At 36.8% G+C, this 26,488-nt stretch overlaps 1 protein-coding gene across 4 annotated transcripts in view; it reads left to right on the top strand.

Annotated features, from left to right (window-relative positions):
• The window catches only part of WDR19 (WD repeat domain 19), an 84,419-nt gene that overhangs the window by 16,515 nt on the left and 41,416 nt on the right, over positions 1-26,488 (top strand). For all 4 annotated transcript variants that reach the window (XM_029234599.1, XM_029234598.1, XM_029234601.1 and 1 more), the window contains 11 exons: positions 1,397-1,477; positions 2,652-2,764; positions 3,046-3,219; positions 7,958-8,028; positions 8,489-8,661; positions 8,745-8,859; positions 9,725-9,831; positions 10,975-11,097; positions 20,636-20,785; positions 24,829-24,976; positions 25,106-25,310. In XM_029234599.1, the coding sequence (XP_029090432.1) occupies positions 1,397-1,477; positions 2,652-2,764; positions 3,046-3,219; positions 7,958-8,028; positions 8,489-8,661; positions 8,745-8,859; positions 9,725-9,831; positions 10,975-11,097; positions 20,636-20,785; positions 24,829-24,976; positions 25,106-25,310 (1,460 nt within the window). The remainder of the gene's footprint in view (positions 1-1,396; positions 1,478-2,651; positions 2,765-3,045; positions 3,220-7,957; positions 8,029-8,488; positions 8,662-8,744; positions 8,860-9,724; positions 9,832-10,974; positions 11,098-20,635; positions 20,786-24,828; positions 24,977-25,105; positions 25,311-26,488) is intronic.

Below are 26,488 nucleotides of genomic sequence, written 5' to 3'. Positions count from 1 at the left end.
CCATCTGTATTGGGGTCCTTTAGAATTAGAATGCTACAGGTCCCCCCTCTTGTATCCATATCACACATCATCAGTAGATATTGGCATTTTTTTTCTTCACTGAATCAAGACCTTAGAATACTTTTCCACACATAACATCCAAGGAAGCCACTACCACTGAGCCATTATAAACATACAAGACAACTATTTCCCATTTTTAATCCCCAAGAAGTATGCTTCCAGAATTTGGCATACTACTTAAGTTATGATGCAGTAAACAAAACATACGTCATAAGTATTGTTTTGTCTGGTATTTTCTCTGCATTGCTTTGACTTGGCTATTCTGCAGAGCACTCCATTGTTACTTGTGTGGATTTATCTTTATTTATCCTGCTGAGGACTTGTCTTGCTTCCTGAATCTGAAGATTGCTGTCTTTCATTAATCCTGGAAAGTTCTTAGTCATTATCTCTTTGAAATTCACCTCTTGCCCTTTCTATTCTGTCTTTCCAGAGCAACTGTTAGACATATGTTGGATCTTCTTATATCTCTTGATCTCTCTTTCATAGTTTCTTTTTGTCACTCTTTGCAATCTTCAGGATAATTTCCTCAAATCAGTTAACTTATTCTTTCTTCAAATTTATCTAATCTCTGTCCATCCCATTGAGTCTTTATTTTAATGGCTCTACTTTTTATTTGTAGAAAGTACTTTGTAGTTCTTTTTAAAATCTGCCTGGACTTTTAAAGAAAGTGTTGTCTTTTCTTATATTTATGAGTCCTTTTATGTTTTTAGCCATTTTTAATGTATTTATGATCTCTTTCTGATAATTCTGTTCTTTTTAGATCTGGTGACTCTTCCTCTTGATCCATTGTTTGTTTCTGAGATTTTCATTTTGAATTGTGAGCTCATCTCCAGCAGGGCTTGACTGTGGAAGTTTTTTGCAGCCTTTGAAGAGGCTTTAGATTCGTTTTGGCCAAACACTGCAGGGAGTTTCTAGACCACTCAAAGTATAACTTTGGACCTTAGACCACAATGAGCATAGGAGGGAAAGTCTTTGATTTTAAAAGAATTTTTTCTGACCCAAAGCCCAGCTTGAGCCAAATGGGCTTCCTTATCGTCTCCCTTTACCAGCTGCTGCTCTGGATATCTGCAGCATCAGTTTCTGCACACACTTTGGTTTTCAATTTGATCTTTGCTTATGGTCCCTGGAAATCTCCTAACCTTCTTTCAAGCTTATCTTAGCCATTTAATAAGATACGTGTTCAGTTTCATCCAGAATTTCTAGAAGTTTGTAGCAGCAGGATTTTCAGGTTGTTAGTCCAACCTGTAACAGAAATGAAAGCAAGCTACCTGTTTTAGTAATAGAATGAATTTGAGTTTGGGGTTTATTCATAGTGATAGTATTTTCACCCTTGCAGACACCAGTGAGATCAGAGCCTGGCAACATGCAGTTTTCCATGATGAAGACTGATGACCGAACCTCCACTGCTGAAAGCACGGTAAGAGTTCTAAATCAAATCCAGGCCCAAATTATTTTGGTAATTTTTTAGGATATTCTGTCTCCTTTTCTAGCATGGTTCAGAATCCATAGTGATAATTATAGTCTTTCACTTATTAAACCAATGCAGGCCCCAGTTTCTCAGGCCTAAGTGTTTTTTCTGCTGCCACCTAATATCACAGCAAGTGAGGACAGTTTCCTGTTACACTTGCTGCTCTTCTTATTCTTATGGTAGCAAAAACAGTGGGGGCACCTTGAAAAGCAAGAGTATTGATTTCTCTATCTTTTTTTAAATTTTCACTCTATCAGATGTGGGTACCAGAGCTCTGGAAATTATAGTTTTATTTTTTTAATACCTTAGATTGTTTTCCCTGCCACATTTTAACATTCTGAAATCCAGATGATTTTCGCAATCAACAAGAATATGTTTAATGAAGTAATGTTCCTTTATTTCTCAAAAAGCTATTATTAAAATAATAATAACTCCTAACTGGTAGCGTCTTAGAATCAAGGAAATATATCAAAGTGTTTCTCTTTACATATATATATATATACATCCATTACCCTTAATGAGTCCAAATAAGTAATGCACTCTATTCTCTCCCCAACACAGTTAGACCCTCAACTGAGAATTATAGTTAAGTACCAACTTGTAACAGCGGGACAGTAGTCTAGCCACACTGACCAGTGCCCTGCTGGTGATGGGAAGAGTGATGATATAAAAAGCAGAGCTAGATTATCCACACAGGTGTGGACCTGTAATCCCAGATAGCCCAAAATCAAAATCAGACGGCCTTAGGATAGAAGACTCTCTATACTCTGGATATGAATTCAGTTTCAGTGGAACTATGTCAGACCTACCTTCCTGTACTGCACAGGACTCATATTAGAGGTACAGAGAATTGTAAAAGGTTATTCCATCGAGCTATTTTAGTGTACTTCCAAGGGTGTATTGCATATATGTGAAGCCAAGGATCCTTTCCAGACTGTATATTAGTAAAATGTTACAAATGTTTTGAGTTAGTCACATCGTTACCTTACTAATTATAACATTTAACACGCTAAATTTGGCTCATTTTCTTTCTAAATTAGGTTTATGCTCTTTGGATTTGCTTATTAGTCTTTTCATGAAGTGCTGAGTAATTCATTTCATAATCTCTTTTCTTTTCTGGCAGATAAGTGTAGTGGTTGGCAAGAAAACTTTGTTTCTTTTTAACCTGAATGAACCAGATAGCCCAATTGATCTGGAGTTTCAGCAGCGCTATGGCAACATTGTCTGCTATACTTGGTATGTACAAAAGCTCATTACAGAAGGATACCCCCGTGTTTTCCCTTACTAATTATAATATATTTAATTTTTGTCTGTAGCATTTTCACTTCTCTATGTAACATTTTCTGGATTATAGTCTATGATTTATTATGTGGAACTACCTAGCATATTATCTGACAAATAGGCCCTTGATAAATTATATTCTCTAATTCCTTAGTTTTAAGGTATTTGCTTATTTACTGTATTGCAAATGATAGTTAATCTTCCCTTTTACTGTATTATTGCCTTCATTGCTATAGGTATGGTGATGGCTACATCTTGATTGGTTTTTCACGTGGAATTTTTGTGGTCATTTCCACTCATATTCGAGAGATCGGTCAAGAGATATTTCAGGCTCGTGACCATAAAGATAGTCTAACCAGTATTGCAGTATCACAGACCCTTAACAAAGCTGCTACATGTGGTGATAACTGGTAAGTTATATTCACATATTCCCAGTAAAGCTTATATAAGGAATATTCAAGAGATTCAACAAGACATTGTTAACTAATGTGAATCTATCAACCATAGTTGCACTGTTAAAATATGTTTGCAATTGAAAATTCCTAACATGCCTTTACCTCTGCCTTTAACACTCGGGGTAATACCTAAAATACTAAATGCGTACTAAATACAAAACCTAAAATGGAGTATGCTTGAAAATCAATCTTAAAAATAAAATAGGCACTTCTGGGTAACATGGAGTAAGCACACTCCACCCTGTCACTCTCACTGAATACAGCCATAAAACCTGAACAGAATCCATGGAACAGCTATTTAAGGACTCTGAAAAGTAAATAGTAGCAGGCAGATTGGAGAAGAAGGCCGGCGTTTGAAGTATCACTGAGCCAGTGGTGAGTCTCCCATTTGTCTTCTGGTCTCTCACAGCCAGGACTCGAGGCAGCCTGAAACCTGGACCCTGGATGTAAGCACTGGGCAGAGAGAGAGAACTCTGAGAGAAGCCCTTTAGTTCTGGCTCAAGTTGCAGGAAAGAGAACTCCTAACACTCAGAGAAAGTTGGGGAAACCCCCAATTTTCTTTTTTTTTTTTCTTTCTTTGTTCTCTCATGCCCCAGCCACCAAGCAGTCTCACCATGGCAGTGACAGCAAGGACCCACAGGCACCTAAAACTCTGATGGAGGGTAACCTTCCTCTCCAATTGGAGGAGCTGTGGTCCCGAGAAGGTGGGGCATACCCTTGTTATTTATTTTTCTCTCTGTCCTCTCACTACTTGGCTGCAGGCACAGTTGTAGGAGGTACAAGGCAGAGCAGAGCAACTAGAGCCCCAGTTTTCCTGCTGGAAGACCAAAAAGGGGAGCCCCAGGGAACCAGAATATACCAGGGATGTCCTGGAGAAGGAGAAACTCTGGAAAGCAACCCTGTAAAGATATTTATGAAATCCCAGGTTCATCCCTGAGCTGTGTGTGTGTGTATCACATCCTAAACACATACCAAAGACTTTGAGAACTGAAATAAGGGATAGATCATAGCCCATGTCCTATACTGGCCAAAGAGTAGGGCATACAGGGACATATCCGAGTACCACTGCAAAGGCTTTGGAAGTGGAACTGACATTGAAATCATAACCCACAGAAGGCTGGTTAAAATGTGTGGCCTGAACCCAACTGGGCTGATTGCCTGCTTAAAAAAAGAAAAAAAAAAATTAACCTTCTCTGTGGGATTTAAACAAGACAGAGTCCATAACATAATATTCAAAATGTCCAGAATATAACCCCAAATTACTTGAAGAATCAGGAAAATTTCAACTCACTTGAGAAATGGCAATCAAAAGACACCAATGCCAAGGTGATGCACTTAGCAGCTATTATAAAAATGCTCCAAGAAGTAAGGGCTAGCATTCTCAAAACACATGGGAACAGTCTCAGAAAAGAAATAGAGCCTATAAAGAAGAATCAAATGGAAATTCTAGGACTGAAAAAATAATATTAATGCAGTGTATGTAATACCAGGATGGAAATCACAGAGTAAAAGAGTTGGTGAAGTTGAAGGTAGAGCAATAGAAATATCCATTCAGACCCAGAGGAAAAAAAGATTGGAAAAGAGAAAACAATGAGCAGAGCCTCAGGGACCTGTGAAACTACCAAAAGTCTAACACTTGTGTCTTAAGAATCTCAGAAATAATGGCCGGAAACTCTCACATTTGGCAAAAGACATAAACCTATATATTATATAAGCTCAGCAAACCCCAAAAGGGTAAAATCCAAAGAAATCTAGGCCCAGACACATCATAATCAAACTGCTAAAAGCTAAAGGCAAAGAAAAGATTTTGAAAGCAGCCAGAGAACATTTTGAATGACAGCAGATTTCTCACCATAAACCATAGAGGCCAGAGGGAAACTCACAGCATTCTTAAAGTGCTGAAAGAAAAGAATTGTTAACCAAACCTCTCTCTATATCCAGTAAAAATATCCATCAGTAATGAAGGTGAAATAAAAACATCCTCAGATGAAGGAGAGTAAAGAGAATTTACTGCCAGTGGACCTCCTCTAAAAGAATTGCTGAAGGAAGTTCTTCAGATAGAAGAAAACAGATGACAGAAGGAAATTTGGAACATCAAGAATAAAAGAAAAGCAACAGTAATGGTAAATAGCTGGGTAGGTCTCCAGGCAGTGGAGACTGTTGGTCACAAGGACTATTGGTGAAGTCGCATAAGGAACTTACATTTGCTTGTGACTGTGGGCTGCTATGTAGGGCATGCGTGTGCAGGAAGGACTAGTGTTAGTTTAAGGTCCCTGCAAGGCACTTGGCCAAAGTAGATGCCAAGGCAGCTACATCATGGTGTAGCTTAGCTAAACTCTCAACAGACTTGGACCATGTTGTAAACCGACCAGACCTAGCAGACATCTACAGAACACTCCACCCAACAACAACAGAATACACATTTTTTCCAAGCACCCATGGAACATTCACCAAGGTAGACCATATCCTGGACCATGAAATAAACCTCAGCAAATTGAAATTGAAATTATACAAAATGTGTTCTCTAACCATCATGTAATCATGCTTGAAATCAGTAGCAGAAAGACAACAAGAAATTCTCTAAACACTTGGAAAGTAGACAACCTACTTCCAAATAACTCTTGGGTCAAAGAGTAAATCTCAAAGCAAATTAAAAAATACATAGAACTTAGTGAAAATGGAAATGCAACATATCAAAATATATGAGAGTCAGCTAAAGCATTTCTGAGAAGAAAATTTATAGTATAAATTCATACACAGGAAAGAAAAGATTTCAAATCAATTAGCTAAGTTCCTACCTCAAGAAACTAGAAAAAGAAGAGCAAAATAGGCCCAGAGCAGAAGGAAGAAAGTAATAAAGAGCAGAAATTGAAAATTAAAAAGTAGGAAAAAAATTAATTAAAAAGCTGGAATTTTTGAAAAAAATTGATAAATCTCTAGCAAGGATGACAAAAATAGAAGACACAAATCACCAATATCAGGAGTGAAATAGAGGTATCACTACAGACCTGAAAACCATTAAAAGGAGAAAGGAATACTACAAACACCTTTATACTCAGAAATTTGACAACTTAGAAGATAGGGAACACAACCCAATCAAAAAATGGGCAGAAGATCTAAATAAACATTTCTCTAAAGAAGACATACAGATGGCCAAAAAGCACATGAAAAGATGCTCAACATCATTAATTATTAGAGAAATGCAAATCAAAACTATAATGGGGTATCACCTCATACCAGTTAGAATGGCCATCATCAAAAAAATCTACAAGCAACAAATGCTGGAGAGGGTGTGGAGAAAAGGGAACCCTCCTACACTGTTGGTCAAAAAGATACGAGCACCCCAATGTTCACTGCAGCATTATTTACAGTGGCCAAGACATGGAAGCAACCTAAATGTCCATCAACAGAGGAGTGGATAAAGAAGATGTGGTACATATATACAATAGAATATTACTCAGCCATAAAAAAGAACAAAATAATGCCATTTGCAGCAATATGGATGGACCTAGAGATTGTCATATTGAGTGAATAAGTCAGAGAAAGATAAATATCATATGATATCGCTTATATGTGGAAACTAAAAAAATGGTACAAATAAACTTATTTACAAAACAAATAGTCACAAATGTAGAAAAAAACCTATGGTTACCAGGGGGGAAGGGAGGGAAGGGATAAATTGGGAGACTGGGATTGACATATACATACTACTATATATAAAATAGATAACTAATAAGAACCTACTGTATAGCACAGGGAACTCGACTCAATATTCTGTAATGACCTATATGGGAAAAGAACCTAAAAAAGAGTGGATATATGTATACACACACACACAGCGTACAAGTAAGACCAGGGACATCTGAATAAGATTCATGGATTTTATCAATGTCAACATCCTGATTATGATATCATACTATAGTTTTTCAAGGTGTTACCGTTGGGGAAAAAGGTAAAAGTTACACAGAATCTCTCTGTTACTTCTTACAACCACATGTGGACCTATAATTGTATCAAAATTAAAAGTTTAATTAAATGAAAACATTTAATGTTTTAAATGAAAGGAAAAATATATAAGTGGGAAACAGTGGGAGGGAGGAAGGAAGGAGAGGGGAAGGGAGACAGGAAGAAAGAAATGTTGCAACCATTAGGTCCCGACATCCTGCTACACAGCTTTCATTTGCATTAGCCTACCTACTCTTCCCAATAACCCCATGAAGTAACATTATGCCTGCATTTTTCAGAGCTTTCCACCTAGGCCTTGTGATTCCAAATTGAATGCTCTTTCTATTATACGTCACTTCTTTTTGTAGGAAAGAACTCTTGGGGCAGGCGGGGCGGGGTGGGGGGAGGACACATTGCAAAGAGAAACCTGTTTCAGCTTGCAGTAATCAATACTGCTCAGGGGAATGTTTTCCTACTCAAACTTTTCTTCAGGATAACTTAAACCTCCTTGTCCCTGAAGCTGTAGATTAGAGAACTAAGGCACAACCCTACCCCACAACTCAACAAACAAACAAAAATTTAAGGGATAAAATATAATTAAATATAGAAAATTTAATATTTTCTTACCTTAACCCAGTGGATCCTCCTTTTTTTGAAGAACACAGACCTGTTCCATAGCTTATAATTGTTTGTGAAGAAAAACAATTTAACTTAGTGGTCATATTTAAAGGACATTTTTTTTTTTCAGCATTAAAATCCATGACTTGGCAGAATTAAAAGACATGTATGCTATAATCAACCTGGATGATGAAAATAAAGGTACTGATTTTTCTGTAGCAGAATGACATTTCATCATTTCGATTACAGAGAGCAATATGTCAGTGTATGGTTTGCATTAATTATAGGAGGAATAAAATTAACACCTTTTACTAGAGTTCCCTAAGATAGCCTCCTTATTTCAGTAATTATGTTGAGTCATACTCCTTGACTAGAAGCATATAAGTCCACTTTGATTCAAAGATGTCTAGTGCATTTTATCCCAAATCCAGTTGCAAAAACTAAATTCTTACATACCTTCCCTTTGAGCCAGTGTTGAATGAATCAGGGCTCATGTCCATAAGCCAATCCATGATGAATGTCCTAGTCTAAATAAAGACTAAACTATTTTTAAAATTTGAAGATTTTTATGCTTCTGGCAGCTTAAGTGAGGAGAGTTGCTTGTTTGCCTGCAACAGTATCTCTGTTTTTGAATAATCCTTTATTATGTCCATTATTTCAGGGTTGGGCACCTTGTCCTGGACAGATGATGGTCAGTTGCTGGCACTGTCTACCCAGAGGGGATCGCTCCATGTTTTCCTGACCAAGCTCCCTGTCCTCGGGGATGCCTGCAGCACCAGGATTGCATATCTCACCTCCCTCCTTGAAGTCACCATAGCCAACCCTGTTGAAGGAGTATGAAAATGCTGTTACTTTTATTTATTAATAAAATCAAAACAGTTTCAACGGTTAACTACTGTTATTTTTCTCTATTATAGGAGCTACCAGTCACAGTTTCTGTGGATGTGGAACCCAACTTTGTAGCAGTAGGGCTTTATCATCTGGCTGTGGGAATGAATAATCGAGCTTGGTTTTATGTCCTTGGAGAGAACGGCAAGTCTAAATCCAGTTGTTTTCTTATCTAGCATATAATTTGTTTTTATTTGGGAAGCACTGATAGTTTCTTTTAAGACCAAGTCTTTCACTCTTTTTCTTCAGACATCCCTTTCTTAGCTTAAATGGTTTTGCAAATCTTCTAAAAAATTTGCATAATATTTGGAAAGGTTTTATTCTTTACCTTTGTTGTGAAGACACCATGGTATAGCGGGGCAGAGTGTGATCTTTAGAATTGGGCCCTGGGTTCAAATTCCCTCTGCCCCTTTTAGCTGGGTGCCTGTAGACAAATTCTTTACCCCTCTGAGCCTTGGTTTACTTATCTGGAAAATGAGGATTCTTCTACTTATGAGGAAAATTAAATGAAATAAAATGTGTGATCTGCTTTTGCACACGGTCTTTCTTAGGCACTTCTTGGTCTGGTGGGTACTTAGTAAATGTTGATTCCCTCTCCTGCTTTATTCTTTGAAAAATGACCATTAGCATCTGAAGGGAGCCTTGCTTTTTCTTCCCCTCCTTCCTCCTCTCCACCCCTTTCCCCACTGGAGGTCAGATATCCCTCAGGAACAGAGCCAACCTGAGAATTATCCTTAGATGTTCTATTAAGCTTATTGTCACTAAGGTTTAATTTTTGGTTGTTTTGCATGTGATTTTATTTTACATTACTTTGTTTCATGTGAACCACTATGAAATTCCTGAAGGCAAATTTATATGGCAACTAAGATTTTCTTTAGAATGGCTAAAATAAAAATGTTAGGTTCGGAATATTCTTGCAAAGGCACACGTTTAAAACTTATTTGCAAATCATTAATTAGATCATTTTATTTATATTTTAATGTGTTTGGTTTTGTTTTAATTGCTGCAGCTGTTAAAAAATTGAAAGATGTGGAATATCTGGGTACAGTAGCCAGCGTTTGCCTTCATTCTGACTATGCAGCTGCACTTTTTGAAGGCAAAGTCCAGTTACATTTGGTAAGCATAATTTTGATGTCCTGAGGCCTGCTCAGGTAAGTGATGAACAGCCTAATGTTTTATTATCAAGAACTTTGGTCAAGAAGCGACCATATGCTTTGTGACCACCTAGAGGGGTGGGATAGGGAGGATTGGAGGGAGCACAAGAGGGAGGGGATATGGGGATAAATGTATATGTACAGCTGATTCACTTTGTTATACAGCAGAAACTAACACACCATTGTAAAGCAATGATACTCCAATAAAGATGTTAAAAAAAAACAAAAAACAGCATTAGGGTAAAAACTAGGAAATCTGAATAACGTATGGAGTTATGTTGTAAATGATGTATCGATATTTGTTATTATTTGTAATAAACGTACCATACTCATGTAACGTATCAATGATAGGGGAAACCAGGTGTGGGGTATATGAGAACTCTACTATCTTCACACCTTTTCTGAAAATCTAAAAGCATTCTAAAATAAAGATTTATTTAAAAAAAAAAAAAAAAAGAAGCAACCATATGACAGACTAGCTAGAAAGCCAGATATGGATAAAGGATTAACAGAACTCCTTACCCTTCTGCATGAGCTGTTCAGTTGACTCCCAAGCTCTGTTCCCATGAAACCTGACAGAGTTCCAGCTGTGCTACTCACAACATTGCTTATGGTAAAAATGACTGTGTAGACTGCATCTAGGAGGAACTATAATTAAATTGTAAAAACTGATGGGAATGCCATACGTCTGGCTTCCTGGAATGCACTGACCCATGTATTTGGGCATGTCACTTGTGGGGATCTTGAAACTGTGCCTGTTGAGTTGCTCAAGAGATATTGGCCCCTGAAATATGGGACTTCTCAACCAGGGCATCTCCCACATCTGTTTCTTGGCTCTTTGCTTCTGGGAAGCCAAAGATACTAGCTACTAGACAATTGCAGAGCCTGCTGCGGAGACTATTCCCATTAAAAGGGTTGTTTAATGCGTCCTGCTGGCAAGCTGGGTTCCTTCCTGATATCGTTTTGAGTAAACTGGTCTGTGATAGTTTGGTGAGTCTGAATGTTTAGCTGAACTTAAGAAAAAGACTCTCCCCTACCCCTTAGATGTCGCAAACCAGGTTTATTCAGATAAATCTATGATCCACTATTATTCTTTATGTTTTAGATAGAAAGTGAAATGTTGGATACTCAAGAAGAACGTGAGACTCGACTTTTCCCAGCAGTGGATGATAAGTGCCGTATTTTATGTCATGCCTTAACTGGTGATTTCCTCATCTATGGCACAGATGTACGTATTGTCTTCCTTAATATAGGACATGGGGGAATTTCTCATTTTTACCTTGTAATTTGTTTATTATATATGTGTTTATATACATCTATTATATAGATATCATATGTGCAATTACAAACATTATATACTTACGTAGAGCACATAGGTGGTGTGATTTGCCAGTGTCAAGTGCTTTTGTAACTATAAGCAATTTTGATGGCACAACGGCTTTGGAGTCTGGACAATCTGGGCTCAGATACTAGCTCTCTTACTTGCTACTTCCTGCTTGACACCTCCCAGCCTCATTTTCCTTATCTAGATGCTTTAAGGATTTAATTTGATGACAAATGTAAAACACGTCATTCAACTTTAGCTCTCCAGTGCCTACATTTAGTGGGCATTTAATTAAAATTAATTGAATATTGAGAATCCCACTTCAATTTTTTGTCTTTTGAACCACCAATACCCTGTACTGCTAAATATTACATTAGCCACATATACATAAAACATAGTTTAGTAATAGCATCTTATATTAGTAAAAAGTTTTCAGAGTTTTTCAAAGCATATCATACCTCTTACCTTGCTTAGCCTCTAGAAGAATTCAGTAAAGTTGGTCTAAAAAAAAAAAGCATTGTTTTCCACATTAGAAAACAATTATTCACTGTTTCAAAGGTTCCATTTTCTCATACTGTTTTATAAACCGAGCATATTTTAAAACATGCTTATTGCCAGAAGAGAGACTTTTTAAATTTAAGTTTGACCTAAAATAATGAGTCTTTGAGCTATATACACAAGTAGGGTAGGTTTCATGTATCAGGTAAAGTGGTAAATAAGTAGTAAATATAGTCATAAATATATAAGCAGAAAAGTTTTAGAGATAAGGATACTGAAGATTGAGAAGTTAGTAAGTTTGTAGTAGAGGTGGACTTAACAAGCAAGATTTTCTGATGGAAAATCTACTCTTCCCACTGTGCCACACAGCATTGTGAAGTAAGAACTCAAAGTGTAGTAATCTGCCAATAACGTAGCATTTATCTCTGTCTCAGTTTCTTTTTTTTATTGAGGTATAATTGACATATAACATTCTATTAGTTTCAGGTGTGCAGCATAATGATTCAGTCTTTGTACATATTGCAAAATGGTAACCCTCTAGTTAACATCCATCACCACACACAGTTACAAAATCTTTTTTTCCTATAAAATATCTCATTCTTGAGTGATTCTGAAAATATCGGGGTTTTTTAGCAGCTTTATTGAAGTATAATTGTTATACAATAAACCACACTATTGAAAGTCTATAATTTGATAAGTTTTGACATATGTATATCCTGTGAAAACACCATCAACTTAATCAAAATAGTGAACATATTCATCACCCCCAAAAGTTTTCTAATGACCCTTTATGATTCCGCCTTCCCATCCCTCCCCACTCAGTGCTTTCTGTCACTATAAATGAGTTTGTCTTTTCTAGAGTTGTATATAAATGGAATCATAGTAGGCACTCCTTTTGTCTGGCTCAATATAGTTATTTTGAGATTCATCCATGTTGGTGTGTGTGTCAATAGTTCATTCCTTTTTCTTGCTGGGTAGTATTCCACAGTATGCATATATCATAATTTGCTTATCCGTGAACCTATGGATGGACATTGGTGTTACTTCCAGTTTGGAATATTTACAAATAAAGCTGCTATAAACAAATTTGTGTTCAAGTCTTTGTATAGACATATGCTTTCTTTTCTCTTGGATAAATGCCTAGAAGTAGAATGATATGTCATATAGCAAGTGTATGTTTAACCTTTTAAGAAACTGACAGACTCTTTTCTAAATTAATTGGTTGTACCATTTTACATTCCCATCAACAGTGTATAAGTGCTCCAGTTCCTCTACATCCTCACTAACACTTGATATGATCGGTCTTTTACATTTTAGCCACTCTAGTAAGTGTGTAGCGATACCTCATTATGATTTTAATTTGCATTTCATTACCGGACTAATGATGTAGAACATCTTTTCATATGCTTATTTGCTAGCTGTATATCTTTGGTGAAGTGTCCAAGTTTTTTGACCATTTCTTTTTTTTTTTTAATTTATTTAATTTATTTATTTTTGGCTGCATTGGGTCTTTGTTGCTGTGCGCAGGCTTTCTCTAGTTGCAGCGAGCAGGGGCTACTCTTCGTTGTGGAGCATGGGCTTCTCGTTGCAGAGCACAGGCTCTAGGCACGCAGGCTTCAGTAGTTGTTGCACATGGGCTCAGTAGTTGTGGTTTGCGGTCTCTAGAGCACAGGCTCAGTAGTTGTGGCACACGGGCTTAGTTGCTCCGTGGCATGTGGGATCTTCTCAGACCAGGGCTTGAACCTGTGTGCCCTGCATTGGCAGGCGAATTCTTAACCCCTGCGCCACCAGGGAAGCCCTTGACCATTTCTTAATTGGATTGTTTGTTTTCTTATTGAGCTTTGACGGTTCTTCACACATTTTGGATTAAAGTCCTTTATCGGATATGTGCTTCGCAAGTATTTTCCACCGAGTGTGTGAGTTGTCTTTTCAGTCTCTTAACAGTGTCTTTCAAAGAGGAGAATTTAAAAAATTTTGACCAGGTCCAGTTTATCAATTAATTTTTTTATAGGTTGTGCTTTGGGTGTCATATCGAAGAAATTTTTGCCTAACCCAAGGTCACAAAGTTTTTCTCTTATGTTTTCTTCTAGAAGCTTTCAACTTTTATGTTTTACATTGAGATCTGTGATCCATTTTGAGTTAATTTTTGTTTATGCTGTGAGATATGGATCAAAGTATTGTGGGCTTTTTCCCTGCATATAGCTATTCGGTTGTTCCAGCAACATTTGTTGAAAACACTATTATTCTGTTGAGTCGATTTTGTACTTTTGTCAAAAATCAATTGTCCATAAATGCACAGATCTTTTTCTGGACTCTGTTCATTCTCTTGATCTGTTTATCTGTCTTTACATCAGTATCACAATGCTTTGATTGCTGTAGCTTTATAATAAGTCTTGAAATCAGGTAGTGTTAGCCCTCTAACTTTTGTGTTTCCCTTTCAAAGTTGTTTTGGCTATTCTCAGTTTTTTGTATTCCCAGTTAAATTTTACAATAAGTTTGTCCAGTTTTACAAAAAACCTGCTGGGATTTTTATTGGGATCATTGTTGAACTTACAGATCAACTGCCATCATAACAATATTGAGTCTTCCCACCAAGGAACAAGATATATATCTTCATTTATTTAGATTTTCTTTAATTTCTCTTAGCAATGTTTTGGAGTTTTCTGTGTACAGGTCTTTCACATCTTGTTTCAGATTTATACCTAAGTATTCCGTATTTTGGGTACTCCTATACATGGTATTGCCTTTTTATTTCGATTTCTGATTATTCATTTCTAGCATATAGACATGCAACTGACTTTTGTATATTCATCTTGTATCCTGAAACCTAGCTAAACTCACTAGTTCTAGTAGTGGTTTTTTTTGGTAGATTCCATTGGATTTTCTATATAGATGATCATGTCATCTGCTAATAAAGATAGTTTTACTTCTTCCTTTTCAGTCTGCCTTCTATTCCAATATATTGTTGGATAGAAGCAATGAGAGTAGATGTCTTTGTCTTGTTCTTGACCATTAAGTATGATGTTAGCTGTAGGTCTTTTACAGATTCCTGTTATCAGGTTGAAGAAGTTTTCTTCTATTCCTAGTTTACTAAGAATTTCTGTGGCTGTTGGATTTTATCAAATGCTTTTTCTCCATCTATCGAAATGATCACATGGGTTTTCTTTGTTTATAATTTGTGGATTATATTAATTTTCTAGTGTTAAGCCAACCCAGCATTCCTGGGATAACCCCCGCTTGATCATGATGTATTCTTCTTTTTATACATTGTTGAATTCATTTACTGAAGTTTTATTTCAAATCTTTATATCTACGTACATGAGGGACATTGGTCTGCTGTTTTCTTTTCCTATGATGCCTTTGTCTGATTTTAGTATCAGGGTAATGATCATAGAATGAGTTAGTCATCTTCAATTTTCTGGAAGGGTTGATTAGAATTAGTGTTTTGTTTTGTTTTTTGTTTGTTTTTTGCTTAAATGTTTGAAAGAATGTGCCAGTGAAGCCTACTGGGTGATCAAGCAATTCCTAGCAGCAGCTGAGTAGTACCTGCTAGGTTGGCTTGCTGCACTTCCATAGATTCAGCTGGTAAGGAGGAAGCAGCCCCAAATAGATGTATACAGCAAAGGCAAGATCATGTTATTAGAGCTCCCCACATCCTTAGTGCCACAGGATAATACGAAACCGAAGGGGTCAGATGCTCTTCTATGTACTCTGTGGTGGAGGACTCAACTCTGCTACAACTAAGCAGTTTATACTCTGCAGCTATACACTAAGGAAGATGAATTGGACGATCCAAGATGAATTGGACATCATTGGAACCAGGGAAGCAGCTGAGAAATTCCTCATGGAAGTCTCCCACGAGACAGAGAGGTGGATGAGAAATGACTCAGTGACAGATTTTCACAAGAGTGCCCATCTCACCATGTTCCTTGTAAGATAACAGAGGATTCTGCCAAGACATGGGTCAGACTACAGTTGAGCCTTGACTCTGTGGCATTGCAAAGTAGCCAGGTGCCATGGTGGAGCTGTTTTCCTACGAAGCCTTCTAGGCCTGGAGTTTTTTTATGGGAAGGTTTTAAACTATAAATTTAATTCCTATAATCAATATCAAAATATTTGGGTTATCTGTTTTTTCCATGAGTGAGCTTTGGTAGTTTGTGTTTTTCAAGGAATTTGTCCATTTATCTAAATTATCAAATGTATAGGCATAAAATTATTCATAATATTCCTTATTATCCTTTTAAATATTTGTAGAATCTGTAGTAATATCACCTGTTTCTTTCCTGATTTGGGTAATTTGTGTCATTTTTCCTGATTGGTGTGCCTGGAGGTTTATCAGTTTTGTTTTATCAATCTTTTAGGAGAATACAACTGTTTCGTTTCATTGATTTTTCTCTGTTGTTTTCTGTTTCATTGATTTCTGCTCTGATCTTTATTTCCTTTCTCCTGCTTATTTTGGCTTTAATTTGTTCTTTTTCTAGTTTCTTAAGATGGAAGCTGAGTTCATTGAGTTGAGACAATTCTTTTCTAATATATTCCCTTAGTGCTAGACATTTTCCCCTAAGTACTATCTTAGCAACATCCCGCAAATTCTGATATGTTGTGTTTTATTTTTATTCAGTTCAAAATGTTTTACAATTTCTCTTTTAATTTCTTCTCTGATTCATGGGTTATTTAGAAGTCCGGTGTTTAGTTTTCTAACAATCGAGATTTTACAGAGATCTTTCTGTTATTGATTTCTGATTTAGTTCTGTTATGGTCAGTGAACATACTTTGTATGACTTGAATCCTTTTAAATTTGTGGGACTTAATTTATGGTACAGAGTGTGATCTATCTTGGTAAATGTTCTTGTGTATTTGGAAAGGAATGCTGTTCTAGAATGTCAGATCAAGGTGGTTGATGATGTTCAAGACTTCTGCAACTTTATATATACTTGTTCTGTCAATTATTGAGAAAATGGTATTGAAAACTCAGATTACAATTGTGGATTTGTCTATTTCTCTTTGCAGTTCTGTCATTTTTTTTTATTTATGTGTATTGAAGCTCTGTTATTAGGTACATAACCATTTAGGATGGTTATGTTCTCTTCATAAATTAGCCCCTTTATCATTTTGAAATGACCCTTTTTATCCCTGGCAATAGTCTTTGCTCTGGAATTGATTTTGCCTGATATTAATATAGCCATTCTAATTTTTTAGAATGTTACCCTGGTATATATTTTTCCATTCTTTTATTTTTAACCATTTGTGTCTTTATATGTAAAATATTTTTCTTGTAGGCACCATATTAATTCTCACAATTTGACAAACTCTGCCTTTTAATTACAGTGTTTATTTTTTTATTTTTTTAAAATTTATTTATTTATTTATTTTTGGTTGTGTTGGGTCTTCGTTGCTGCACGCAGGCTTTCTCTAGCTGCGGCGAGTTGGGGGCTATTCTTCGTTGCAGTGTGCAGGCTCCTCATTGTGGTGGCTTCTCTTTTTGCAGAGCATGGGCCCTATGCATGCAGGCTTCAGTATTTGTTGCACGTGGGCTCAGTAGTTGTGGCTCGCGGGCCCTAGAACTCAGGCTCAGTAGTTGTGGCACACGGGCTTAGTTGCACCACGGCATGTGGGATCTTCCTGGACCAGGGCTTGAACCCATGTCCCCTGCATTGGCAGGTGGATCCTTAACCACTGCGCCACCAGGGAAGTCCAATTATGTTGTTTAGACTTTTGAATTTAATGAGATTATCTCTGTGTTTAGGTTCGATCTACCATCTCGCTATTTGTTTTCTATTTGTCCCATCTCTTCTTTGTTGCCTTTTTCCTCTTCCTTTGCCTTCTTTTGGATTGTGTATTTTTTACTATTCAATTTTATCTCATTCATTGACCTTATTAGCTACAACTCTTATTTTAGTGGTTGTTTTAGGTTTTGTAGTATACATCCTTAATTTATCACAGGCTACCTTCAAGTGACATTATACCTTGTAAGGTATAGAGAATAGTATAAGTTCATTTATTAGAATAGTATGTGTCCCCTCCTACCTCTGCTGTTGCTGTCATACATTTTACTTTTGCAGGTGTCATAAACCCCATAATACACTGATATTAGTTTTGTTTAAACAATCAATTAAGAGATTTACATAATTAAAAATATCTTATATATTTCTCCATATAGTTACCATTTTTGGTGCCCTTCATTCTATTATGTGGATCCATAGTTCCAGCTGGTATCATTTTCCTTCCACTAAAGGACTTCCTTTATCACTGTTTGTAGTGCTGGTCTGCTGGTGATGAATTCTTTTGCTTTCGTGTCTGAAAACATCTTTATTTCACCTGCATTTTTGAAAAATATTTTTGCTAGATATAGAATTGTAGGTTGACAGTTTTTTCTTTCAGCACTTTAAAGATGTTGCTCCTCTGTCTTCTGGCCTGCATTATTTCTAATGAGAAATCGGTCATCTTTATCTTTGTTCCTCTGTGTGTAAGCTGTCTTTTTCCTCTGGCTTCTTTTAATACTTTATCACTGGTTTTGAGCAAGTTGATTGTGATCTGTCTTGATGTAAGTTTCTTCATATTTCTTGTGCTTGAGGTTGTTGAATCCAAGGGTTTATAGTTTTAATAAAATTTGGAATATTTTCAACCATTATTTCTTCAAATATTTTTTTCTCCCTCTGTTTGCATTCCAATTTCAGAAACTCCAATTATACATATATTAAACCACTTTAAATTATCCCGCAGTTGATGCTCTTTAAATTTTTTTATTCTTTTTTTCTCAGTTTCATTTTGGATAATTTCTACTGCTGTATTTCAAGGTCACTAGCCTTTTTTTCTGTCATGTTTAAATCTGCCGGTAGTTTCATCCATCGTATTTTTCATTTCAGACATGGTAGCTCACCTGCAGAAGATATATTAGAGTCTGTTTTTGTATCTTCCATGTCTCCGGTTACCTTTTTAAACATATGCCATGCAGTGATATTAACTGTTGTAGTTACATTGTCTGCTAATTCTAATATCCGGGTCAGTTTTGATTGATCAGTTATTCTCCTTAATATGGGTTATGTTTTCCTACTTCTTTGCACTCATGGTACTTTTACCTTTTGGGGTGCTGGATGTTTTTGTATTCCTAAAAATACTCTTCAGCTCTGTTCTGGGATGCAGTTAATTTGCTTGGAAACAGTTTGACCCTTTTGAGTCTGATTTTGTGATTTGTTAGGTAGATGTGAAACACTGCTTAGTCTACAGCTGATTACTTCCCACTTTTGAGGCGAGATCTTCCTGAATACTCTACCCAATATCCCATGAATTATGTTTTCCAATCTGGCTATTGGGAACATGTGTGAGTGCCAGTCACTGTTCACGCTCATCCTTTTGGATGGTTCTTTTTCCTGGCTTCAGCAGTTTTCTCATATTTATGCAGTGATTAGTTCTCTGCTGAAGACTCAAGGTAGACCCTCTGTTCTCTCTCAGTGCAGCTTTCTCCTCTCTTGTACTATACCCTACAAAGTCTAGCCGCCTCCTTCCCTGCCCCCACTGGACTCTCAGCTCTATCTCCTCACCTCAGGGAATCGTGCTCCACCTGCATTTTCCCTCCCTTTGCCGTGGCTTGAAAACTCTCCCAAGGCGAAAGCTGGAGCATTCACAGGACTTACCTTGTTTGTTTCCCATCTCTCAGAGATCGTTGTCCTTTGTTGCCTTATTCCAATATCTTAAAAACTGTTTTTTCATGTATTTTGTCTGTTATTTTTGGTCATTTTGGGTGGGAAAGTTAAATCATGTCTGTTATTCCATCTTGGCCTGAATAGAAATCTAAGATATTATCATGTGTTTTTATTTCAATTAAACTTTTTATTTTGAGATCATCATAGATTCACATGAAGTTGTAAGAAACAATACAGAGAGATCCTAATAAACCCTTTTCCTAGTTTCCCCCAATGGTAATATTACATTGCATATCACAACCAGGGTATTGACATTAATAGTCAAGATACAGAACAATTCTGTCACTACAAGGATCCTTCATGTTGCTGTTTTATCTCCACATCCCCTTTCCTCCTGCCCCCACCTCATCCTTAATCCCTGGTAACAAGTAATCTGGCTTTTCTGGTGTATTCCAATGATCTATGTGTCTATCCCTCCACCAATACTACAGAATCTTGATGGCTGTAGCTATAAAAAAAAGTCTTGAAATTTAATAGACTAATTTTCCCACTATATTTTTTCAAAACTGTTTTAGCTATTGTAGTTCCTTTGCTGGTCCATATAAATTTTAGAATAATCTTGTCTGTGTCTACAAAAAAATCTTGTTGATTTTGTATATAAGTTCTTTTGTATATAAGTTCAGGAGAAGTAACATGTTTACTATGACACCAATCCATGAATACAGTACACCTCTCCATTTATTCAGATGTTCTTTAATTCTTTCATTAGTGTTTTTTAGTTTTCAGCGCACAAATCCTATGCATGCTTTGTTGAATTTACACCTAAGTATTTAATTTTTTTGAGTGATTGTAAATGATATATTTTAAAATTTTGATGTCTACATGTTCTTTGCTAACATACAGAACTACAATTGATTGTATCTGGTGGGTTTTGGTTTATTTTTTATTTTAAATTTAATTTTCTAATTTATTAATTAACAGCAAAAATATTTAAAGTAACATGACTTGAAAGTCACTCTTAAACAATAAGGGTATTTCTTGCAAGTGGAAAATCTGAAAAATCAATTAAGCTTTAATATCACTAAGAATGTTAGAATTAATAGACTGTTTAATCACATGTGCATTTTCATTTTATTTTCTTGGGTCTGTACTTTGCTTATATAGTAAATATTATTCTTAGATTCTTCCTTGATCAAAAATACGACATTTTTTTTCTTTAAGTTAGGAAATATGTTTAACATAAATGCTGAAAGTCTGTATCTTCTTGACAACCTTTTATTTCTATGACTGTATCTTTTTAGACTGGTGTCATTCAGTATTTCTACATTGAAGATTGGCAATTTGTTAATGATTATCGACATCCTGTTAGTGTGAAAAAGATTTTTCCTGACCCAAATGGGACCAGATTAGTTTTCATTGATGAAAAAAGTGATGGATATGTCTACTGTCCAGTAAGTCAAGAAAAGTTTTCAAATGCTTGTCTTTAAAAAATGCAACATATGAAGAAAAAAGTGTTTTTAAGATATATTCCATATATAAGATCATTTTCTCTTAAACCTTGCCAAGGATTGTAGTACTTTGTTATCATGTTTGTGATATCATGTTTGTGATCCGTTTTCATGACTATTTACATCAAGAAAAGTTTTTCCATTATTTTGCCATTTTTCAGTGTTAAAAATCTTCAGAGAGATACTTTAGTGGAAAGAATAGTTGTTATATTCTGCACCATTTTTAACCTTATTTACTGCACAGTATTACAGTGTATCTTCAGGTACATGAGTTTTCTCTCTAGAAATGCAATAGCTTCAGAGGGCAGGGACTGTTCTCTGTCCTTTTTGCCCACCTCAGTTGATTTCCCTCTTCCCTTAAAGATCCTGAACATAAAGGAAAGGTATTTTTGCATTAGTGATTGAAAACAGATGAACCCATTTTTAGACTTAGTTACTCTTATTTTTAAACATCCTTAACTTTTTTGAGAATAGATTTAGATAAAGGAGATGTTGTATTTTTACATCACCTACTATACTTGAATTTTTCATTTATTTTTGATATCCAGTTAATGATTTGTATGTTGTTGGTCACAGTTCACACAGCCTACAGCTGCTCTTGGACCCACCCTTAATAACTGTTCCCTAGGCATCTGTGCTTCACCACAGTGAAGACATGATTCAATGAAGACAGCTCTCCCCTCACAATACACTCTCCTAGATATAAAGACTTTCTTCCTTCCATTTCTGTCTCTCTCTTCCTCTCCTCCCTTCCTTTCTTTATCTTCCCTTCATTTTTTTTCTTTTTCTTTTCTTTCTTTGACAGATGTAACAGGTTTCCATGGGTGTCTGAATTATTTATGCCAAATTCCTAATATTCTAGTTCTTATTGAACCCATTTCTCGATCACAAAACAAATGAGGAAAAATGACCTAAATAAAAAGATGACCTTGTGTTCCCTCTACTTAATAAGGAAATTCAATCTGTAGAGATTTCCTTTCTGGAACAGGGTGTAAGGAGTTAAGCTGCCTTGCTTCCTATTTGGGTTCACCCCAGGTGGAGTCTGCTGTTTAGACAGGGTGCACAAGAGGGGAGCAGGGTGCAGCGGGCATCTGACAGGACTGAGAGTGAGAAGTGGGGTCTGACGGCTCGGAGAAGAGCCAGGGGTAAGACCTGTCCCGAACCAGTTGATGCTTTTTTCTTTCTCCTTTTACAGTTCTCCTTTCCTTGATAATTTCTGTCAAAGAGGCTAGTGTGACCTCCTTCCTAGGGTTGGGATGAGGTTTCAGTGAGCTGATTTTTCCAAACATATTATCAGGCATAGGGTAGCTATTTAGCAGGGGTTAGTTAAAGCTCTGCCCTCTTTACCTCTTTTATCACAACTTAAACCCCTCACATTCCAGAATTTTGTCACCTGTTGCTGCTCATCCCCAATCCCTTTTCCAAGTCTAACTTGAAACTCAGTTAAGTTAAAAATAAAAACCCTGGTGAAACAAATCCACACAAAAGAATGACTCCACGAGGGCATAGCCCCTCCCTAGCCCAACATGGGGTGGGTTGGGTGTGAACTTCTTTCCAAGTTAGGGTCTCATTGGTAGGTTAGAGTTTTAGGTTGTTGGATAAGATATCCGAGGGGCGTGTGGTACCCACAGGAGCAGTCCCTCTTTTAAATAATACCCAGTCTTGCCTAGGAGTAAGGCCAGCCTGGCAGGGAAGGGAAAGGAGAGCTTGTGGTGCAGAGCCTCCCCACACCTCAGACACAAGAGGAAGCTATGCTAAGGCCCTTGGACTCTTGACCAGAGTGCTGTGCTTTTCTTTTTTTTTTTTAAACACTCACCCTGTCATAGTGTGCTACTATTGCAGCTTACTTTTTCATCCAACTTCAAAGTGAGAAAAACATTGCTTCTGTGATGTACATATATGAAAATATATAATAATTCAAACCACAACTATTCCTCTTTAACATTCCCATATATACTCGCAATTTCTCTTCATGTGTACATTTATTCAACCTCTTTTCCCTCACTGTGTGGATGGCAAGGAAGTGACTCCTGTCATACATTAGAATTGGGAGAGATGGCTTTTTTCTTACATGTGCCCTAATGAAAACCTTGCACCCCATCACTCCCTATATACCCATAAAGGATGACTTGTGATATACTGTAGGAAGTTCATAAACAGAGGCAGTAGAGTATAGTAGTTTAGTGCATGGGCAGCCAGACCAACCTGGATTTGAGATTAGTAATAATGACAACTAATATTTCCATGCTGAGTATGTTGTACATATATCAGGGATTTATTTTAATCCTTAAAGCAGCCCCAGAGATAAATACTCCTATCTTACCATTTTACAGGTGGAGAAATTAAGGCATAGAAAAGGTAAGTCACTTATCCAAGGTCACACAGTCAGCACATGGTATCAGTGGTGTGAGACTAGACCAGCTTCCTCCAGGGCTCTCACTTTGATTGGATTCCCAGTTTCCCCATCTATAAAATGAAAATGGTTCCAGTACCTACTTTGTAGATTGTATAAAAATTAAATGGGATAATGCACATAAAGCTTTCAGTACAGCATCTGCCACATAGTAAGCATTTAACAAATGGTTACCCCCTTTAAAACATTTCTACCATCTAGCACTGGTGTGCTCATCCTTACAAACTGAGAGTCAGTATGACATAGTGGCTAGAAGCATAGACTGTGGAGCCAGACTGCCTGGTTCAAATCCTGACTCTTCAGCATATTAGCTGTGTGACTTTGGGCAGATTTCTGTGTGCCTGCTTCCTTCATCTGCAAAATGGGCATAATAGAATCTGTCTTATAGAGTAAGAGATTCGAATTCAATATATTAAATTATAATCTATTAAATTATATATATACTTACATATCTTAAAGTAATTCTGTATATTAAATTCAGTAAGTATAATTTACAAAAAGTAATTTATAAGGTAAATTAAGTAAATATAAGTACAATAAGTATAATTAAATATAAGTACACTTCTTGGTAAGCAACACTATCCAATAGAAATGTAATTTGAACTACATACGTAATTTTAAATTTTCTACTAGTCACATTTTTTAAAACAGGTAAAAAGAAACAGGTGAAATTAATTTTAATAATATTTTTAATTTAACCCAATATTATCATTTCAGTATGTAATCAACATAAAAATTATTAATGAGATGTTTTACACTCTTTTTTTCATACTAACTCCTTGAGATCTGGTGGGTAGTTTACACTTACCCACATCTCAATTTGGACTAGACACATTTCAGTGCTTAAGAGCCACATGTGGATATTAAGTAGTGGCCATACTGTATTGTATGGCTGTATAATATTAGTTATTATTATCTATAGGAATTTTATATTTCATTCTTATTTTGAGAGGAAGATAGAGAGGAGGCAGGTGTTTCTTAGCTTCACATTGAGGATATATATAAGCCTATCTGCCTGAGGAATATGTGGAATTGGAATATGTGGACTGATTTTTTTTTAATAGCTTATATTACTGTAACTACAGTTTATGTTTGTTGGAATTGCGCTGTAGAGAAGTTTTTGAAATAAAACATACTGAGTGTAATTTATTTAAATCTCAAATCATATACAAATTAATTTGTTTTTTCTCTAGTTGGAGCATTTCTGTACCCAGTACTATTGAAAATTTTCTAAGCACAAGTGTGTTCATAGTTTAAATTTCCATCATCTTGAGCAACTTCAACTTTTTTTTCTTAACCTGAAGTTTTGTGTCCAGACTTGTAGTTTTTCCTGCAAATTCACCAAATTTTAGGTGAAATCCTTGATTTTCCATATAACTACAGGTTTTTTTCAAGCCAGACCTCTAGGAATGGGAAAATAAACTTTTCTTCCTTTATCTTGGGATGTTGCTGAGTTGAATGTGGGTTGGTAAGCTTTGCCAGCTAAGGCTGTAGACAGGCTCCTTCCTACCAAGGCAAATGATAATGGTTTAAGTACAGACCTGGGGCAAATCTGTAAATCCTTATTTTGTAGGTTAATGATGCTACCTATGAGATTCCAGATTTTTCACCAACCATTAAAGGTGTTCTTTGGGAAAACTGGCCAATGGATAAAGGTGTGTTTATTGCCTACGATGATGATAAGGTGTACACTTATGTCTTTCACAAGGACACTATACAAGGTACTTAATCACTTTTTTTGTACATTTACTGAGAAATACATTTCCATTGCAGTGAAATTAAAACATTCCTTTCTGATGTGTGTGCTGAGTATTAGCTTTCAGCATTAAGATGTCTGTTTTATAATATAGGATCCAAGGTCATTTTGGCTGGTGGCACCAAAGTTCCCTTCTGTCATAAACCTTTGCTGTTATATAACGGAGAGTTGACCTGCCAGACACAGAGTGGAAAAATAAACAACATCTACCTTAGCACCCACAGCTTCCTCCACAGTTTAAAAGATGTGGGGCTTAATGATCGGAGGCAGATGCTGACGCAGACTTTAATGCTAAAGAGGTATGGTTTTAAACACTTCTCGTGGGGCCTCGCATTTGCTTTTGTGATTTTAAAGGTCAACTTCTATTAAAATAGTTAGAGGTAATAGTATTTACCTCGTTTACTTCACAGGATTATTGTGAGGCTCAGATAAGATGATGGATATGAGAATATATAAATTCTAAGGGAAGTACTTTTGTACAATACTATCGGTGCTTTATTCCAAGAAAAGCCCTTCAGAACAAAAAGGTTTCCCATCACCCAAATAGCACAGTTATTGTGAAATTCTAATAAACGTAATTATTTCAACACTCTTAATTTCATCATAACAAAGTTTGATTTTACCTTACTTAAGATTTCCTTTTCCTGCTTTTTCCTCTCACCTCTTAGGGCCACTGTGAATTTCTTTGTGGTTCGGATTCTTCTCACCATCTCTTAAATGTTGCTCTTCCTCAGGGTCCCTTGAGCTCATTTCTTCTCTTCTCACTCTAATCATTCTTCCAGAGTGAATCTCCTCAAAGATGGTTTCAGTACCATCTATACGAGGCTGACTTCAAAATGTGCGTCCTTGACTTAAACCTGTTTACCACTGCCTCCCAGTCATAGGTAGTTGGGACTCCATGCGTTCCTCAAACTTACCTCATCATCTTCCCCAGCCTCCCCCGCTGCCCTAATCACATTGTACACATGCCCTACCACCCACCCGCACCCACACACGCACACACACACACCCTCCCTCTCACACACATGCACACCCTCACACACACACCCTCCCTCTCACACACAAACACCCTCACACACACACACACCCTCACACACACACCCTCACACCCACTCACACACACCCTCACACACACACACCCTCACACACACACAGACACCCCACACACACCCCTACATGCACCCCCTTACACACACCCTCACACATACACCACACACACACTCCACACACCCTCACACGCACACCCTCACACGCACACCCTCACACACGCTCACACACATCCTCTCACACACACACAACCCTCACACACCCTCACAAACACCATCACACACACACGCTCACACACCCACCCTCACACCCACCCTCACACACCTTCACACACACTCTCAGACACAGACACCCTCACATACACACTCACCCTCACACACACACCCCTCACACACACAGACACACCCCCACACGCACACACGCTCACACA

The sequence above is a fragment of the Monodon monoceros genome, unplaced genomic scaffold, assembly GCF_005190385.1.
Source record: "Monodon monoceros isolate NGI ecotype Baffin Bay Population unplaced genomic scaffold, NGI_Narwhal_1 Super_Scaffold_20, whole genome shotgun sequence".
NCBI classification, from domain to species: domain Eukaryota; kingdom Metazoa; phylum Chordata; class Mammalia; order Artiodactyla; family Monodontidae; genus Monodon; species Monodon monoceros.
Note: the sequence above shows the minus strand (reverse complement) of the source record. Positions and strands in the feature narration are given on the sequence as shown.